This window comes from Vipera ursinii (assembly GCF_947247035.1).
Source record: "Vipera ursinii genome assembly, chromosome: 2".
Classification (NCBI taxonomy): Eukaryota; Metazoa; Chordata; class Lepidosauria; order Squamata; family Viperidae; genus Vipera; species Vipera ursinii.
The window spans coordinates 169,994,595-170,013,781 of record NC_139513.1 but is presented as its reverse complement, the minus strand read 5'-3'; the positions used below and the strand labels follow the sequence as shown (position 1 = coordinate 170,013,781).

Below are 19,187 nucleotides of genomic sequence, written 5' to 3'. Positions count from 1 at the left end.
CGAGGACGTCTCCGTGGTCATGTGGCCGGCATGACTAGACGCCAAAGGCGCACAGAATGCTGTTACCTTCCCACCGGAGTGGTCCCTATTTTTCTACTTGCATTTTTTACGTGCTTTCGAACTGCTAGGTTGGCAGAAGCTGGGACGAGTAGCAGGCGCTCACTCTGTTACGCGGCACTCGGGATTCGACCCGCCAAACTGCCGACCTTCTGATCGACTAGCTCAGCGTCCTAACTCACTGTTTGTTTGTTTTTTCCTCTTGAAACTCCCTCCTCAAGTCGTTTTCACCCCACTGGATTTCAGGTCCAACTTCCTCGTGATTTCCCACTCTGTGTATCTATCTACCCGCGCTCCAAAGTAGCTCCCTGGCTCACAAGCACAGCTCTGCCAGATAATAAAGACAGACTTCTGACTTACCTCTAGGACAACGGCTACTTTCCCTCCTGCCAAACCCAGGAGGAGGTGGGTCATATGGGCGTAGCATTCTGGGGTCACGAGACAGCCCCCCAACGGGTCCCCTCGAGCAGCATCGAAACCAGCCGACACCAGGACCAGCTCCGGGTTGAACTAGAAAAAGCACACGTTGTGATTGAACCCTCTGCTTTTCCTGTTAGCTCATCCCTTTGCCTGGCCAGCCCTTTGTACCACTTGGAGGCCAGGCGCAAGCAGCTTGGTTCTCTTCAGATACTTCAACTGGAAAGTCGCAGAATCCCCAAAAGTAAGCCAGGATGGGTTGGATTCTTGAGAGCTGTAAGGCAGACTACCTAGTGCAGGGGTCGGCAACCTTAAATACTCAAAGAGCCACTTGGACCTCTGTTTCCCAGAGGAAAAAAACACTGGGAGCCACAAAGGCTGCTGTGTGTGAGTTCTCTCCCTCTCCCTCTCTTTCTCTCCCTCCCTCTCTCTCTCCCCCCCGTCTCTCCGATCTGCTCATCTGGCAAGCTGGCTTCGCGCTGTCTTGAACAAGCTGACACACATTCTTATTGGGCTGGCTCTCCTGGCCTTGAGAGCTGCTGCTTCCTGCTTCCTGTGGATACGCAGCAAAGACAGGAGCTCCACTCAATAAGCTTGTCAGCTTGAGTTACAGAGAGAGAGAGAGAGAGAGAGAGAGAGAGAGAGAGAGAGAGAGAGAGAGAGAGAGGGGAAGTGCAAGTGCCTCTCTCTATCTCTGTCTCTGTCTCTCTCTGCAAACTGGGAGCCGCAGGAGAAGGCTGAAAGAGCCGCATGCAGCTCCAGAGCCGTAGGTTGCTGACCCATGACCTAGTGGTCACCCAGTTACCCTAGCCCAGGGGTAGGCAACCTTGGTTTTTTTAATGACTCGTGGACTTCGACTGCCAACTTCCTGGCTGGCTTAGGAATTCTGGGAGTTGAAGTCCACGAGTCATAAAAGAGCCGAGGTTGCCTTACCCCATGGCTAGCCAAACGGAACATCCCTACAATCTCTAGATTAGTGAGGAGAAATCTTAATTTTTGCATTTCCCTGCAAAAGACTGTTTGGCCCCTAAATGCCTTGGATATCTCTGTAGAATGTTTTCATTGTTGTTTATATGGTACACCACCCAGAGTTACTTGTATGAGATGGGTGGCCATATAAATTTGATTAAATAAATAAATAACATTCAATAGCTACCTCTGTCCACCCACCCCCACCCGCCGTTTTTCCTTTCTCTTTTATCACATCTAGCAACTGCCATCCTGGCGCCATTCAAGCCACTCCTACATTTCCCATCATGACTATTCACTGCCTACCTCATAGCCAACAGGCATGACGATCTGATGGAAGGCCGCCAGATACTCAGAGTCTCCCATCCGGGAACAGTTCCAAGGCACGTTAAGAGTGAAGCCTTCACCAGGCCCCACACCCACTCGGTCATAATCGGCATCCTCAGAAGTGGGGAAGAAAGTGCCATTGTCGTACCGATGGAGGGAGATGTACAAAACACTAGAAAGGAAGGGAAAGGTGATCAGGAAAGAAGGTGCAGGGGCAAAGGCCTTGGCAGCTCCAAATCGAGATGCCTAGGAACTACAGGTCACAAGTACGTATTTAGACTCCATTCTTCCTTTTTTCCTTTTCTCCCTCCATTAAAACTCTGAGTTCTTCATGGGACAATGGTTTCAAGAAGTTGAAGGACGATGCCTGCCTGCCTTATCTTATCTTATCTTATCTTATCTTATCTTTTCCTATCCTATCCTATCCTATCCTTTGCTATCTGTCTATCTATTATCCAGCTGTTATCTATCTATCTATCTATCTATCTATCTATCTATCTATCTATCTATCTATCTATCTATCTATCTATCTATCATCCATCCATCCATTATCTGAGTCAGTCAGTCTGTCTGTCTGTCTGTCTCCCTCCCTCTCTCCCTGCATGCTGCCTGCCTGCCTACCTAACCTATCCATCTAAATTAAGGAGCAGAACATCTCTTGAGTATTTGCTACCCGATGAGTCTGATGCTATTTTAAGTAACACTAATCTTTTTGTTCCAGCAGCCAGTTATCCCAGATCCCGAGTCAGAGAGCTACCACTTTTGATGGCCTCCTAGATACTGCAGTGGCAACGAGGGAGGGAGGGAGGGAGGGAGGGAGGGAGGGAGGGAGGAAAATAGATCCTAGAAGGACCCAGCTACTCTCTGCTAGCAATGAAAAAAAGAGGTTTAACCATTTTGGATTGTACGTTTGGCAGGGAGAAACAATATGGGACAGTTTGGGAATTAAAACTAAATCCTTCTAACACAGCACTGACTGATCTTCAGATGATACACTACTTCTCTTGCTAGGCATGCCTTGTGAACACAATCACATCCAGATTTTTGTGTTAACAGGAGAACTGAACATATAGCCTTTCCGTATAGAAATCTATTACTAGTTTTCCCCCCAAAAAAGTTATCTTTATTTCAACTGCCAAAGTTAATAGCCAGAAGAGCAGAAGATCCATTTCATTCAACAATTGGAAGCTAGAAACCCTTGTCATTTTATTTTATTTTTATTTTTTGCAATTTAACCCTCTGTTCCTATTTGCAGACATGCCATCATGGTATGGCTTTATTTCTAGAATTTTATAAGGAAGGATGGAGGCTTTTTCAGCCAAACAATTCTACATGTATTTAAAATTAAAAAAATTGATGAGTCTCCTTTCAGTCTGAGCATGCATCAAAATTAACACAAGCACCAGAAGCGTGTTTAAATTTTGTCCTTTTGATTTAGTTCAAGCATGGAGGGAAAATTGGTTCCAGGGTCCAACTTCCCTTCCCTGTTTTAATATACTTGTGTTATTTCATGTCTCAAAAAACTATTCTGATTATGAAAAGGGGGTGAATGGAGAAGAGTGTTACTGTAGAATATTTTAAAATGCCCCTTGGTAAAAACTGATCCATAACAGTGACCTCTAGCTGGACAGGGGAAAAAGAACCCCGATTCCCTATTCTGTGGGATATATTTCTTCAAATGGGGGAAAAAATGATATACAGCACCTGGGATCCTTTTCAAACATGTGCTGTGTTCCATTGCCATGGTGAACATCCCAGTCTAGTATCATAACCCTGAGAGATAAAAACCAAAATTAGGTCAGTAAATTAAACTCCCTGATTCAGTTCAATGAAAATATACGTTAACTATTCTGGAGCTCCCAGAATTACAATCCCCCACTCCCAGGAGACCTCTTGGGGAACAAAATTAAAGAACTAACTCTGCTTTAATTAGTCAAACAAAATGTCACGTTCTTATTCAGCATATTCACCTCAACGGCCTCTGGGCCAGGCGCTGGGCATAGCGTGCTGCCAAAGCCACCGAATTGAAGAAGCAGAAGCCACAGGCAGTATCTGATTCAGCATGGTGTCCAGGCGGGCGGACGATGGCCAGAGCGTTTTGAGTCTAAGGCCCCAGAAAAAGAAACAATGGGGGAATCAATGCAGTACAGAAATTCAGGAGAGCAATGGAACCTGTGCAGAGAATTTTCTACCAAGCTGAAAGGGATGTGCAGAACAGGCCATTTGCTAGAGGCAGGCCTGTCCAAAGGCCCTAGGAAAGCAACTGGATAAAAGGAGATCATCTGCAGCGGACTGGCTGAATTAACTGCTGCTCTTTCTCTGCCCTGGTGTTTACCTTCCCAGAAAGCACAGCCTCTACTGCACTGAATGCGGATCCAGCGGCCAACCGGGCACACTCGTAGGAGCTGGCACAGATGTAGACAGAATTGTACTGGTCCGCCTGGCGATGCAGGTCACGGGGCTTCATGGCGGCTGTGGACTTCAAAGTCTCCACATAAGCCAGGCTGCAGAGAGGAGGAGGAGGAGGAGGAGGAGGAGGAGGAAGAGGAGGAGGAGGAGGAGAGGCAATGAAGCAGCCTTTCTCGTCTGGATGCCTGCTAAACAGATTGGCCTTCACAAGCCCTACAATTCGGTCAGCAGGTCTAAAGCCCAATGCCTCTAGAGGGCATCTGGTGGGAGGACACTGTAATAGGGACTCCACTCCCTCTTCATGTTAAAAAAAAAAAGAAGAAGAATGTGAAGCTTCGGGCATCACTGATGGGGATCAGTCCCAACCCTATTTTGTGAGACCTCCCACCCTTCTCCCTGTTGTTGAAGAGGCTGTTGGAATTAAACTCGTCGGAACCTGTGGCACATTTGTAGCTCTTCTTCAGAGGCAAGACGGGCTGGGAGCCGGCAGCACCTTTCGGTCAGATGCAGCTCCCTGTGGCGCTGGAAGATCCTGAATACTCTCTGAGGCAGCTCTGGATGTTGGCTACAAAAGAAAGGCAAGAAACTAAGAACGACAGAAAGTCACGATTCCTAAGGAAGCTTCTTATGTGGGGAACTCCTCTGCCCTGCCAGCAACCTTAAGAACAGAGTCACACCTAGATCTCGAATCTGCTCGGAGGCCATGTGGCTGAATCACTTGATAATATCGTTTGATGTTTTGGGTGAATATCTTAGAAAAGCATGGCCCTTGAAGTCTGTGTTTCCAAAAATACGAGGGCAATTCGGAAATAAACCTCCGTTTATTTCAATGACAGACGCTCGCAGATACAGAACTTTTATTGTACGCATTAGAAAACTGCAACATTACTTTTAGAAATAATCGCCATTCAAATTGAGGCACTTGTCAGAACGTCTTAGAAGGTTTGAAATTCCTTAGCGGTAGTTGCTCGGCACCAAATCTGGGCTAGAGGGTGGGGGTGGGGGGGCTGATCAAAAACATCCCAACGGAACTTCTTCAAAAGTTCTTGGGTGTGTCTAGCGGTATGCTATGCAGGCATTATCGTGAACCAACGCCACACTGGAAGTCAGCATGCCCCGACGCTTGTTATGGATGGCTCGTCTTGAGTTTTCGTCACGTTTCACAGAAGACTTCTGAATTGATGGTCGAACCAGGCTCCATGAACTTCACTAGCAGTACTCCTTTGGCATCTTCACATTTGGCAGGATTTTTTATGGTGTTGGTTCACGATAACGCTCGCCCGCACACCCAAGAACTTTTGAAGCAGTGCCATTGGGATGTTTCTGATCACCCTCCCCGCCCCCATATAGCCCAGATGTGGTGCCGAGTGACTACGACTGAGGAATTTCAAACCTTGTAAGACGTTATGACAAGTGCCTCAATTTGAATGGCAATTATGTCGAAAAGTAATGTAATGTTGTAGTTTTCTAATGCCTGTAATAGAAGTTCTACATCTGCGAGTGTCTGTCATTGGTAACCCAATGGAGGTTTATTTCCGAATTGCCCTCGTAATTAAGATATTCCCTTGAAAGAAACTCAGTCAGAAGCGGAGGCATCAACAGTGGTGACTTAATGGGGCACTAGTGCCCTACGTGTGTTCAGAAACGTTTTTCTTTACCAGCTGGTTCACAGTTTGCATTTTATTCTACCATACCAGCTGATGCAAAACCACATGTACACATTACACACAGAGAGAAGATGGAAACCTTCCTTTCAACAAACCTAACCTGTATCTGAAATTCTTACCTGTCCCACATATTGTAGTGCTCCATCATCTTCTCATCATAGACCAGCCCTGTGCAAGAAGCGGGCTGAGGCTGTGTCGGTTCAGCCGCTGACCTGGAGAGGGTATCAGCTACAGAGACAGGGCTGGCTGACGGCCAAGCTACGCTGAGCTTGCCATCCTCCTGAGGCACATCGGCACCTGAATTGCGTGGAAGAGGCAGAGGAAAGAGTCGCCGAGCGTCCTAAGCAGAAACCGATTGCCTGACAGTCAATCAGAGTAGAGAGGAATTGAGAGTAACGATGCCCCCCGACTGCTTGGCTTTTGAGGAATGGGGAAAAGAGAGCTACGTTCACTCACTGATCCTCCGTAGATTCTTCCAGTACTTGCCGTGAACTGCAATGGTCTGAGACACTGAGCTGAGAGCGCTGACAGGAGGGAAAGAAGTTGCTTTAATTAGACTTCTGCTCAGAGGAGGAGGAGGTTGGATTTGGCCCAATGCGTCGATTCTAAAAGCACCAGGCAGCAAGGAGCTCCGGTTCAAGGCTCAGGAGCCGACAGCATTCTTACCTGCTACACGGGAGGAAAGGTAATTCCATCGGCGGGCAGGGATCTCCTAGAAGAGTCTTAAGGACCGTGCAGGTTCCCTCTGCCAAAGACTGGAGATTATACCCACCCTGTGTACGTGAAAGGAGAGGAGCTAGGTGCTTCCTTAAGAGACGGTCCACCCGCAGCCCTGGCCCCAAAGCAGAAAGTCACCCACCTCCAGAGATAAGATCAGCTTGCCTCCAGCCAGGGACTTTAACAGGTGTGTCAGTTGTGCAAAGCACGCTGGGGTGGCAGCCATCTCCCCCTGGGGTGGGGGGCAAAGATTAATCAATTTCAATCTCCTGACTTACTTTTGGAAAAGGGAGCCAGGCATGAATTAGGGAGGGGATACACTGAATGAAATGGGGGGAAAAAAGCAAGACGTCGGACATATTACTTCTATTGGAGCAGACTACTGGAAGCATCTCTAAGGCTGTGACAAGAGATATGGGAATGAAAAAGAGCTTGGTCCTCAAGGTTGGTGGAGCTGTTTCTGCATTGCCTAATCCAGGGGTAGGCAACCTCGGCTCTTTTATGACTCATGGACTTCAACTCCCAGAATTCCTGAGTCAGCACAGCTGACTCAGGAATTCTGGGAGTTGAAGTCCATGAGTCACAAAAGAGCCGAGGTTGCCTACCCCTGGCCTACTTCTATTGGAGAAGACTACTGGAAGCATCTCTAAGGCTGTGACAAGAGAAATGGGAATGAAAAAGACCTTGGTCCTCAAGGTTGGTGGAGCTGTTTCTGCATTGCCTAATCGAAGCTCTAGCACAGTCCCACACTTCAAAGCCCTCTTTCTAAGTCAGGTACATCCAGCCCTCATTCTCAGTAAATCCACCTGTGGCTTCAGGGACGGTCTTAGGTGAGCAGCCAGTCTACTTCATCAAATTATTCATCAAAGCTGCCATGAGTAACCATACCATACATAAAGGCATGATTAGACATACAACTTTCGTTTTATTCCTCTTACGATAACCTGGAGGTCTTACAAGCAGGACAGGGGGTTAAAAATTGTCCAAAAAAACCCCAAAAACAAAACCCTTCCAAAAAGATTAGCCATTAATCATTCTTTATTTTTCTTGCAAAATTGATCGAGCATATTTATCAAGAAGACAGTTAAGTGAGTTTTCTCCTATTATGTCCTTTCTTGCCAGAGTTGCTAAGTCAGGAGTGTGGGCCGGATGCGTCACGCGCAGGCCATGCCCACCCCGTCTCCACAAAGGCAAAAAAAACCAACAACCATGGCGATACATCACGATACGCAATCGAGTTTGACACCTGTGCGTTAAGTGAATCCCTGCAGTTGTTAAAATTAGTAACGTGGTTGTTAAGTGAACCCGGCCTCCCATTGATTTTGCTTGTCAGAAGGTCACAAAAGGGGATCACATGACCCCGGGACACTGCAACTGTCATAATATGAGTCGGTTGCCAGGCTTCTGAATTTTGATCAGGTGACCATGGGGATGCTGCAACGGCCGGAAGTGTGAAAAACGGTCATAAGTCACTTTTTTCAGTGCCCTTGTAACTTTGAACAGTCACTAAATGAGCTGTTGCAAGCTGCTGTAAATACACAAGCTGTTGCATGTGTGAGTTGCCACTGAGTTACAGTTTTAATGAGACAAAAGAGGAATTTATACTTTATAGTTTATATTTATAGTTTATTATATTTGTATACCGCCCTTCTCCCGAAGGACTCAGGGCGGTGAATTTATTGTTGCATGTGTGAGTTGCCACTGAATTACAGTTTTAATGTGACAAAAGAGGAATTTATTCAAAACACCAGGAATAATCAAATTAATGACTGAATTAATTTTTTTTTGAATTACAATTAACATTAGCGTTTGCTCATTTTTGCCTGGTCTATTTCTTTACCCTAGATCTCCATGGTACCTGATTCTATCCCTGCTCCAGAACATAATTGTGATTTTAATCTGGGGTGCCAGGAAGAGAGCAAGAAAATAGATTGTAACATCTAAAAATTGCTGAGAAACACTCTGCAGGGAACAAAAAAGTCATCTTACCTTAGGGTCACCAATTGCAGCATCAAAACCCGCAGCAACCAGGACCATCTGGGGTTGGAACTGCAAACAGAGTACAGTAGAGCAAGAATAAAATATCCAATTGGAAAGCCAATGGAACAAATAACAGGGAATTCCCATAATTCAAGAACAATAGTAGCTCTATGCTAAGAATTGTTTGTTATGTGATTCTTTTATATAGAACAGACATGTCAAACACAAGGCCCGGGGGCTGGATCCGGCCCGCGAAGTGGTTTCATGTGGCCCGCGAAGCCATCCTGGAAACAGTGAGGGAATGGCCCCCATTGCCTTGGGCCTGGCCCAGAGACCCTCCTTCTGCCAGAGACCCACAGATCTGTCCCACTCCTGCCCAGGCCCCCATAGGCACCCTTGATGAAAACGATGTAGAGCTGGCCACGCCCACCCAGTAGGCCACACGCACTCTAGCCACACCCACCCAGTAGGCCACGCCCACCCTGGCCATACCCACCTGGACCCCTGAGGGCAACCGCAATGCTGATGCGGCCCTCAATGAAATTGAGTTTGACACCCCTGATATAGAACAATGCCCGCTGAAGTGCTACTTAATTTTTGTATTATGACATGACAAAAAAAGAAGCTGCCTTAGAGGACCAGAGTGGATAGACGAGGAGAGGAGAATGCTGACTTCACTGAATTTCTCCTCCATGAAGCAAGAAGAAACTTTTTCAAAGAATTTGGCCAGACCATACAACTCAAATAGATGACAATGATATCCCCAAATTTATACAGGTCGTAAAAAACAGCTTTCAGCCACAAAAACAGAATGGCACAAAAGAGGTTTTAAGCATCTGTCAAAGATTCTCTAATGCAGGGGTCCCCAACCCCTGGGCTGCGGCCCACTACCGGCCCATGGCCTATTTTGCAACCAGGCTGCGTGAACTGGTGGAGTGGTACGCATGCGCACGCACAGCTCGACTCGCACGAGTGGCAGGCTGACACACACATGTGCGCTCACCGCTCGCATGGCTGGGGGGGGAGAGGGAACCAGCTGCATGAGTGGTAGGCTGGCGCATGCACAGCTCGTCTAGCTGCGTGTGCATGCACATGCACACCGGCCCTCTGCTCGCATGAGCTGAGCTGCGCATGGGCCTACTGCTCAAGCAGCCCGGTTCCCCTCTCTCTCCTAACTGGGCCGCCAAGCCACAAAGGTTGGGGACCACTGCTCTAATGGATCCTACACCGAGCAGAAAGCTGGACTAGATGACCTCTAGATACATTCCAACCGTATGATTCCACAAATTCCACAGACAATTCCCAATTCTGCACAATCTCAGTTGTGTGACTCTGGGGGGGGGGGGTTAACAACATTGGCTTGAACACAACCTGCTGTTTTAGATATTATGCTTCCATATAGCAAGAGAAAGAAGAAGACACGAGGGTCAAGACCAGTTGCTGAACAGCACACTAACACTGTTAAATAGCATGTCATCCAACCAGATTAAGAAATGCTCCCATCAGCATTTCCTATTATATGATCCTGGATGACAACAAGCTGTTTATGATCCTGGGCTACTCTTTTGGACAATTACAAATACACAAATAAAAAATAAATCAAGAAATAGATTGGACAGATACATTTCGGTCTGGAGAAGATGGATAGATTATATTCAGAAAAAATATGGGACTATAAAGTTCCATTTAGCTTATGAGTAAATTTTAAATTAATTTTAGAATGTTGGTAATTATGTTAAAGGCGGGTTGAAGTGTATTATGTATTTGGTTTTTTATATAGTTGATTAATGTTAGATTGTGATTGCTATATATTTGTAACCCTGTAACCAGCTTTGGGAAGTGGGGGAGGGGGGGTTAGGGGGGGGCTTGGGGATGGGGATAATTTTGTAACTTTTTATAAAAATTTTCAATAAAAAAAAAAGAAATAGATTGGACTGTCCAAATTTTCAAAATGCTGTATGCCTCATTGCTTACCTCTAAGGCCACTGGTAGTAGGACGTGTAAAAAGGCAGAGAGGTAGTCAGCATCCCTCATTCCTGTCTAAAGGGATAGAAACACACATCAAAAGAGTTTAAAGCAAATCCCCAAGGATTATCTTTATACGCACACATACATGGGCATTCTATCTAAGATAGCAGCCACTGTTGACATAACACAGGAACAGTAAGGCAGGTCATAAACTTTGATGGATCTGTTATTACGTATGCTAAATCAGATCCAAAACCTCTGCTTGTTTGTTTTTTGACTTAGTGTGATGTGTGAATCCAATCGTAAGAAAGAAACCAAGCTGGTATCTGTAGTCCTGGTTTGTAATTGGCTTCTGAAACTGGGCTCATTTCTAGATTCTAAAAGGCAATGGCTGGTGGATTCATGTACTCCACTGAACCACAACCCCAGTATGCTAAACTACAATGTAACCCATTTTGAGGCTGATTTACCGTAATGAAAAAGCACACTGAATTTGTGAATGAAAACTTGATGGGTTTACCATTCAGTGTCAACTCAGCCAACTTATTCAAGAACTTCAAGAACAAGGTTTGGAGTGATGTGTGAACTTCGTTTATTAGCTGTAAGAAGCACAGTAGCACTGGAGCCTATACCAGTGGTGGCAAACCTATGGCACGGGTGCCAGAGGCGGCACTCAGAGCCCTCCCTGTGGGCACCCGCACCATGCCTCAGAAGTGGCAACTGCCCTCTTCAACCAGCTGCCCCACACAGCTGTCCCTCCCCAAGAGTGATACTGAGGTGACCACACCCACCTTGGCCACACCCACCCAATCTTCCATGACCACCACAGCCACACCCACCCAGTAGGCCACACCCACCTGGCACCCAGTGATAAGTAAGTGGGTTTTGGGTTGCAGTTTGGGTAGGTAAAATGAAGACCCAGATTGTTGGGGGGGCAATAAGCTGACTTTGTAAAATGCCGGGGGGGGGGGGGCGAAAGCCCTAATAAACAGGCATATACATAGAATGAAGGCTATTGCTAAGCACATTGATTTGTGCTTCTTAGATTGTAAGCCGCCCTGAGTCTTCGGAGAAGGGCGGGATATAAATGGGATTTAAAAAAAAAAAGGTTTCGCCATCACTGGCCTATACTAACCGGTCCTGGGACCAGTGGCTACGGCAAAGGGAAAAACCCATTTCCAAGCAACTACAGAGAGTGGAGAGACCTTTCTCATCTGAAACTTACTTCACTCCCTCCCTAAAAAAAGCTGTATCAGAATCTGAACTTGGATCCACATACAACTTTGGTGCCCTCTTGTATTTAGGCTCTTACACCTTCCTACCAGCAAAGGAAGGGATTTGCCTATTTGTAAAAGATGTTCAGCTCCCCCCCCACACTTTTCCCCCCAGTAGTCAGGAGAGTCATTTGGGATATTGAAACCGTATTAGGTGGCTAGCCAAATGGCTCCATTTGCAACTGCTCTCAAGCAACTTTAGCCAGAGTGGAGAATTGCCAGATGATCACTCCCAGCAGTCTCAGCCTACCGTGTCCCTACCCGCCTGGGAAGAGTCCCTACTCTTCCCTACCTGGTTCCAGGGCACGTTGATGTTGTAGCCCTCTCCCCGACCTCTGCCCACTGCGTGACTGTCAGATTCTGGAAGGTGGGGCCAGAAATTGCCTCCTTCGTAGCGATGGATGGAGAAATAAAGGATGCTAGGAAAAGCAGTCACGGCAGATTCAGCAGTGAAGAGAAACAAAGCCACTAGCCAAGCCCCAGCCCTCTGAACCCAATCTGGGTGCAGCCTGAATTTAACCCCAAACTGGTTTGCTCTGCTTCCGCCAACTCTCCTCATCCACTATGGGATGTCCCGAGTTCTCCGGATGAACAAAACTCATCCCTTGATTAGGCACCTGGGATTCTCCTCAAAGAGGTATTGAAGGCCTTGCCCATGGTGCACATCCCAGTCAACAATCAGCACACTAGAAGAGAAAAAAAATGCAAAACGTAATGAATGAAAAAGAGAAGCACACAAGAGGCAGCATCTGAAAAAGTAAGCTAGCATCAATCCCGCATCTCGTCAAAGAGTCATGGGAACTGTAGTCCTGCGGCAGGCTGGGAGACATCTCAGCTTCCTCACTGAACTACCATTCCCAATATTCCTTATAAAAGTAATGGCATCGTCATGGCCACTGACGCAAGTATGGATTTCACCAGTGCTTTTTTTGTAAAAGAAAAAGGTGCCGGAACTCACACATGTCATACAACCCGCCTTGCCTACCCTACAAGGTTCCATCCAAAAAAGGTGCCGGAACTCCGTTCTGAGCGTTCTATGAGAAAAAAAGCCCTGGATTTCACTACTCAAAGTTCTAGGGGCAGTCACAGAACGGGAATGACTGTTTAGTAAATGTTCAATGAAAGATTGAAACAGATTGTAATTGGATACTGAAACACATCTTCAAAAAACTGAAGTGTGTGGAATGACTAGCACCAGTTGTTCAAATATCTAGCACTTTGTATTTATTCAACACCTTGGCTAATCCTCAATCAGTCAATCAGCCAATCCACATAATGCAGAGGAACTGAAGCTCAAAGAACACTGGCTCATCCTTGGGGCAAACTGTCCAGCAAACAGCCTTAACTGTTGCCTCACCTCTTGGTAGCTACTCACCGCTCCACCCCGAGTTTCTGCCGGGCATATTGCGCTGCAATGCCTATGTTGTTGAACATGCAGTAGCCATTCATCTTGCTGCGGTGAGCATGGTGTCCAGGAGGCCTGAAGCCCAAAAGATACAGGGGGTCAAAGTAGGATTAGAAAATCACAGCCCAGTCGCGGAGGAAAAACAGAAAAGAGTGCCTAAAGGTTAAAGTGTGACTACAGTGAAAATTATCAATTGCACTGTGCACCTTCTGCTCTAAATGCTAAAGAGAGCATGCTTGGACCACCATTCCCATGTGTCTTCAAGGACATAAAGTTCAGTGAGAGTGAGGAATGACTCTGGCTACTTTCATACAAGATTCTTACAATACTGGGTAAGGGGAAATGTTCTCATAGAGCCTTGGTGGAGCAGTGGGCTGATGCCTCCTTAAGTAACACCAGCTGCCTGCAATTAGTGCAGGTTCGAGTCCCACCAGGCTCAAGGTTGACTCAGCCTTCCATCCTTCCGAGGTAGGTAAAATCAGGACCCAGATTGTTGGGGGCAATTAAGCTGACTTTGTAATAATGCCGCTTGGGGTGTGTGTGAAAGCCCTAATAAGCAGGCATATAACATAGAATGAAGGCTACTGCTAAGCTTGTAAGCCGCCCTGAGTCTTCGGAGAAGGGCGGGATATAAATGTAATAAAAATAAAAAAAAATAAAAAAAATAAAAAAATATGAACACAAATGTTATAGAGATCAAGATATGACTTCCTTTTGAGTCAGTCATCATTTTTTCTCACATCCTCTCGTCTTTTCATTAAGAGAGAAAGACAGCAACACAATGCTTTGGGCTGTTAATTCTAAGACGAGTGAATTTCGTCACATTATTTTCTTTCTGGATCGGCTGGACTATCATGTCCAGCCTCCATAAACAAGCACATGCATACACACAGAGTTCAAGACATTGACAATCCTCCCTTTACAGATAATCCTCCACTTACAACCACAGCTGGGCCCCGGAATCTCGGTTGCTGAGTGAAGCGTTTATTGCTGGAATTGTGGCTGTTAAGCTTTTTTTTAAACAACCACAATTCCAGCTCTCTCTGCTGCAGTCATTAAGCATCCCTTCCAAAGGGAAAAATGCTAGTGAACGCCAACACCGTGAGCTTTTTAGAATGCTGGCATTCCCCAGCATTTTCACCAGATTTGAGGGCCATTTCTCCAGCATATGGGACAATTTCTCCTCTCCTCCACGGGAGGGGAAATCCCTCAGCTTGCTGGGAGAATGAACCTCAAATCTAATACCCCGTCTGCTTGCAACCTACTCTGTCAGCTTCCCCGCTGGCTTTCTGGACAAGCAAGCAGAGAATATTGCAAATGACAGTTGTATGATCGCAAGGTGCTTAACAAATCACTCATAAATGTGAATACGTTACCAAGAATCTGAAATGGGATTATGTGATCAGAGGGGCAGAAACACAACATTTTACAGTGGCTAGAAGTGCTTTACATTCTGATGCTGTGGTGACGGTAAATGATTGTTAAATGATCAGTTGTAAGTCAAAGACTATCTGAACTGTGTTATCCACTAAGGATATTACCCTGTTTTTTCTTTTCCATCTGCTTTACTGTAGTTATACCCTGTTGCTATTTAATGTAACCTTCCCCACGTGAGGCCCTCTGGATATGAACTGGCTCCCAGAATCCCTAGCTAGTATGGCCAACCAGATTCTGAGACTTAAGTCCAACAAATCTGGAAGGCAGCAGATTAGAAAGTCTGATTTGTAGATAAGGGAAATTTGTAGATAAGGGAAATCTCTTCTCTACTGGCTATAAATAAAAAGATAACAAATAGAAGTTAGGCCTCTGGGCTTGAACTGTACACAAACCACTGTGAGAATATGCCCTTCCCTTACTGCCATTATTAAATATACCATCTGACAGGCCTGGTAAGGGGCACAGCATATACCTTTACCATTTTGAGCCAAGCAAAAGTGAAAATAATCTCTATTTGCACCTTACCTGACCACAGCCAGCCCATTACGGAGTTCTCCAGACCATACTTTCTCCACAAGTTGCAAGACAGAACCAGCAGCAAGGCAGGCACAGCGGTAGAAATTCTTTGGCAGGAACAGAAAATCAGGTTAGCAAACCCTACTACAGCATCAGGGTTTCTCCTGATGCAGAAGAACAGATGGAACTCTGCGGAAGTGGAAGATCTTACGATATCATTTCTGTCCAAGATCTTCCTTCCACAAAACTGTGATACTATTATTTCTGCAGAATTTCATCCCACGTGCCCATGTTTCTCCAAGAATGTTCCATAAGAAGATGCCAGAACATGACTGCAACACATTGCTTCATCAACTTTTAGATGTGCTGCTTTGCATAGTATTTATACAGTATAAATTATACCCATCGTCTTGGTTTTGCCCCATGGATATTAGGCAAACATATGTCTAACAGAGCATTAGAGTGAATGGCATTCCCCAACTCAGTGCTGCCTGCAATTCAGAAAAAGACCGCTACAAGTTTCCAAAGGTACAGCCTGCCAACTCTGCACCAAGTATTTTAGTTACAAAAGGTAGAAATGTCTGCCTTTAAACACAGCTCACTGAAGATACTCACTGGATGCAGGTAAACAGAATCAAAGGTATCTGCCAGAGATCTTAACTCAGTCTCACTCATTGTTTCAGTCGATTTCATGAGCGTCAAGTATTCTTGACTGTTAAGAAAGAGACAGACACATGTTTTTAGCTGCAGCTCAGTCACTGCCTCCCACCCCTCAGTTCGGCCACAACTCCAAGATTTGCTTTCACCTGTGAGCCAAGAGGATCTCTTCCTCAGAAATTTCTCTGCCCTGCCAGGAGAGATAAGAATATTAACATTTCATTCTCTACTGATCGCTTATTTGCATTTCCTGATTTCTCCAAGGACCTCAGGACGTGTCGTAGATGTCTAGCTCATCTCTCCCCAAACACTGATTTTCTAATCTGGGGTGGGAGACTTTTTGGTGGCTGGGGGCAGCCCTGTTCTGTACCAGCCTACTACCGGCCCTGCAGTAAAAGGCAGGGACAACCCCTTTACAAAACGGCAAGAGGCTGGAACTAAGCCTGCCAAATTTATTGACATAAAACAGAGCAAACAGAAACACGAACCATGAAACAGGAGCTATTCAAACGGTTGCCTTCAACAAACCAGCCCTCCCACACATTCCCTTTTTAAACAGTTCAAGGCGTGGCTTCTCTCTGCCTCCTTCTGAGGTGCCCCATTGCCTTCCTCTGTTTACTCCTGATTGACTGCCTCCTGCGTCGGGCGTCCTTGAACAGGGCCAGCTGTGGGTCATCTTCATCCACGCTGTCAGGCTCACACAGCTGGGTCTGTGTCGTAACCAGATGGGAGGGGCCTGGCTGAGGGCTCTGCGGAGCCTCTGGGCTATCCTCTGGAGGCTCTCCAACACCCCCCTCCTCCTCCTCTGAATCGTCCGACCCAACTGCCGAACCCACAGGCTGACCCTGAATCACAACAAGCCCTTAATGGTTTGAGACCATTGCAGGTGGGGATGATGATTCAAATAGGGGCAGCCACTGCCAGATCATAGCCTTTTCTGTTCTCTTAGAAGATCAGGGTGAGGCTTTGATAAGATACTAGATTTAATTTGTTTATTTTTAAATGCCTTATCTGTTAGGTGGACTTGGCAGTTTTTGTGCTTCCCACCTCACAATAAAGAGCGGAGTGGAGCTCCAAAGACTGAAAAAAAGGAGTTGGGTAGCCACACAGAGCTGCAGGTTGCCTACTGCCTCACTGCAATGTATCCTAAACGGGTCTACCAATTCTTGCTTGTTCTCATCTGCTCCCTCACTTACCAAAACTGGGACACAACGTTCCAACAGTTCATATTGAAGCAGTTTGTCCCGAATAGTCACTAACCGCTCTGGGCACTCTGGGAAACTAGGGGGGGAAAAAAGACAACAAAGGTGATATGTAGAGACAGATCAACAACTCATTAACTAGGAGGCAAGTAGTGGAGTTGAGATGGTTTGGAGAAGCAAAAAAAAAAAAACAACAAGGGTGGGCTGGTAGTCTTTCTCCAGAGCCCAGAATTTATCTGAATAATTCAGGAATGCAGTAAAACAAGCAAGAAGGGAGAAGGATAGGGGAGTGTCAACTACGGTTGCAGTGGAAGAATGGCAGAGGGCGTTTAAACCCTTGTAATAGGTATCAGCATAACAAGTGGAGCAGAATAAAAGGATGAGAACAGGAGGAAATAAAAGGGAAGGAAGACGGTAGGGCTACAAAAGTTAGTGCTAGGGAGCAGAGGCCTCATTCAGGAAACAATCTGGGAATGCCTGTGAGAGCAAAGTCCTTTGAATCTGCATAACCGAGATTGTGCAGAAGATGGTAATTTACGGAGGATCGGGTATTTCACACAGACATATTAGCAGGGCTGAATTTGCTACACTGAAAAGAGTTTCCAGACCTTATGGTGAAGATGTACTATTTTGGGAACACCCTGAAGCCGAGGGCATGTAGATATTCCTCTGTGACTTCTACAGATAAGAACTTCTATACACTTAGCTGGGAAGCTAGCTCTGCTCTTTTCACCCTTCTCTTCCTCAAAACAACTGAAGAATTGTACAATCAGGTCCATTTGCAGCTCATCCAGCACTTACACCAACACAGTTTCCTTCAGAGGCAGAAGAACAAGGAAACTCAGAGTTTCCAGATGGTTTACTGGAGGCAACATCGAACAATTCTAGCAGTATAATCCTGTCAATTCTAAAAGACAGCATATTGAGGAAAAACTGCTCTGTAGAATTTCAGAGCTCTTGTCAAGCACAAACGTTTGATTTGTTAAAACGTCTGGAAAAATTCCCTCCTAAAACTGGCTTAGGGAGGCATAGTTTCAAAGTGTGGTCCAGACAACATGCAAAATCTGCTGTGGCCTTTAAATCAATAGAAGTGGTATGCGCCTAGTATAACTGCTGCGAAGCAGAGACATTAGCTAAGCAATCCCAAGCAATACTGACACAAATTCTTCATACATTGCTGGTGGTGGCTTTTTAAGGTCCTCCGTGGAAATAACATTTTGGAACTAGGGGTCAACACTACAAACGAGCATGAGGTTGCCAGGTGCTTTGCTAGTCAAAATAAATCTTTTGTCCCGTGGGAACCAAGGTCATCGGCTGCTCCAGAGACTGCAGGCTGGGCGTTGTGTAAAAGGCCCACCAAGAAGATGTATTAGGGAACGTAGTTGCTTGCACAGCTTTAGGGGAGGGATTTTTTAACTTTGTATTGGGGAATTGTTACGTGTATCTCCAGACTTGGTTTCACTTTTGACGCGCCGATACTTAGTAACTAATAAACATGTTCTTTCAGGAATTTCCAAGCCTCGGAGTTCTGCTTTATTTGTCTCTGTCTGTCAGAACCTTGACACGAGGGATGAAATCAAAAGACTTATACTGCTAAAAAAAAATCACTAAGCAAAACTGAAATCACTAAGCAAAACTGAAACTTAGCCTCACTTAATGCAATAGGAATAATTTGTGCTACATCTTCTAGGACTGGAAGCAACCTCATGTTTAGCCAACGATTCTCTATGGGCTATATACAGTGGCAGTTTTTATGTGCATCCTTCCAATCCGAGTGGACAGAAAAGTAAGTCAGCATAATTTCCCTTCGGGAAAGGGCGGTATACAAATCCAATTAAATAAATAAATAAATAAATTTGGGCTGTGCCGACTGCCAAGCAGTAATCTGCCTCAGTAATAAGACTGGTGAGTAGTCCTGCCCTCAGAATTTTATTGCAGGAGAATTTAAGGGCAGTGATTGATGGATTTCCTAGCCGTGTTTCCTCTAGCTCACCCAGTACCACCCGCTGGTAGGAAGAAACACCACCAGTCTTCGAAATGAGTATGGAGCCTGGGACAGAGGTTATAACCAACTTTCACAAAGTCCAACTCCCCAATGCCTGTCACTCAATATGCCCACCTCAATAAGCTGTCACTCAGGCTGACGATTAATATGGCCTGCTGGTCTTAACATATGCCCAAAGTT

At 45.8% G+C, this 19,187-nt stretch overlaps 1 protein-coding gene across 3 annotated transcripts in view; it reads right to left on the bottom strand.

The window, feature by feature from the left end:
- The window catches only part of HDAC6 (histone deacetylase 6), a 42,680-nt gene that overhangs the window by 11,783 nt on the left and 11,710 nt on the right, over positions 1–19,187 (bottom strand). For all 3 annotated transcript variants that reach the window (XM_083356210.1, XM_083356211.1, XM_083356209.1), the window contains 19 exons: positions 16,997–17,081; positions 15,950–15,990; positions 15,759–15,855; positions 15,153–15,250; positions 13,161–13,265; positions 12,403–12,471; positions 12,078–12,204; positions 10,518–10,583; positions 8,553–8,612; positions 6,706–6,795; positions 6,513–6,619; positions 6,303–6,370; positions 5,966–6,143; positions 4,616–4,744; positions 4,106–4,274; positions 3,741–3,874; positions 3,475–3,543; positions 1,750–1,942; positions 418–567 (listed from right to left, as the gene is read on the bottom strand). In XM_083356210.1, coding sequence (XP_083212336.1) covers positions 418–567; positions 1,750–1,942; positions 3,475–3,543; positions 3,741–3,874; positions 4,106–4,274; positions 4,616–4,744; positions 5,966–6,143; positions 6,303–6,370; positions 6,513–6,619; positions 6,706–6,795; positions 8,553–8,612; positions 10,518–10,583; positions 12,078–12,204; positions 12,403–12,471; positions 13,161–13,265; positions 15,153–15,250; positions 15,759–15,855; positions 15,950–15,990; positions 16,997–17,081 — 2,035 coding nt within the window. The remainder of the gene's footprint in view (positions 1–417; positions 568–1,749; positions 1,943–3,474; positions 3,544–3,740; positions 3,875–4,105; positions 4,275–4,615; positions 4,745–5,965; positions 6,144–6,302; positions 6,371–6,512; positions 6,620–6,705; positions 6,796–8,552; positions 8,613–10,517; positions 10,584–12,077; positions 12,205–12,402; positions 12,472–13,160; positions 13,266–15,152; positions 15,251–15,758; positions 15,856–15,949; positions 15,991–16,996; positions 17,082–19,187) is intronic.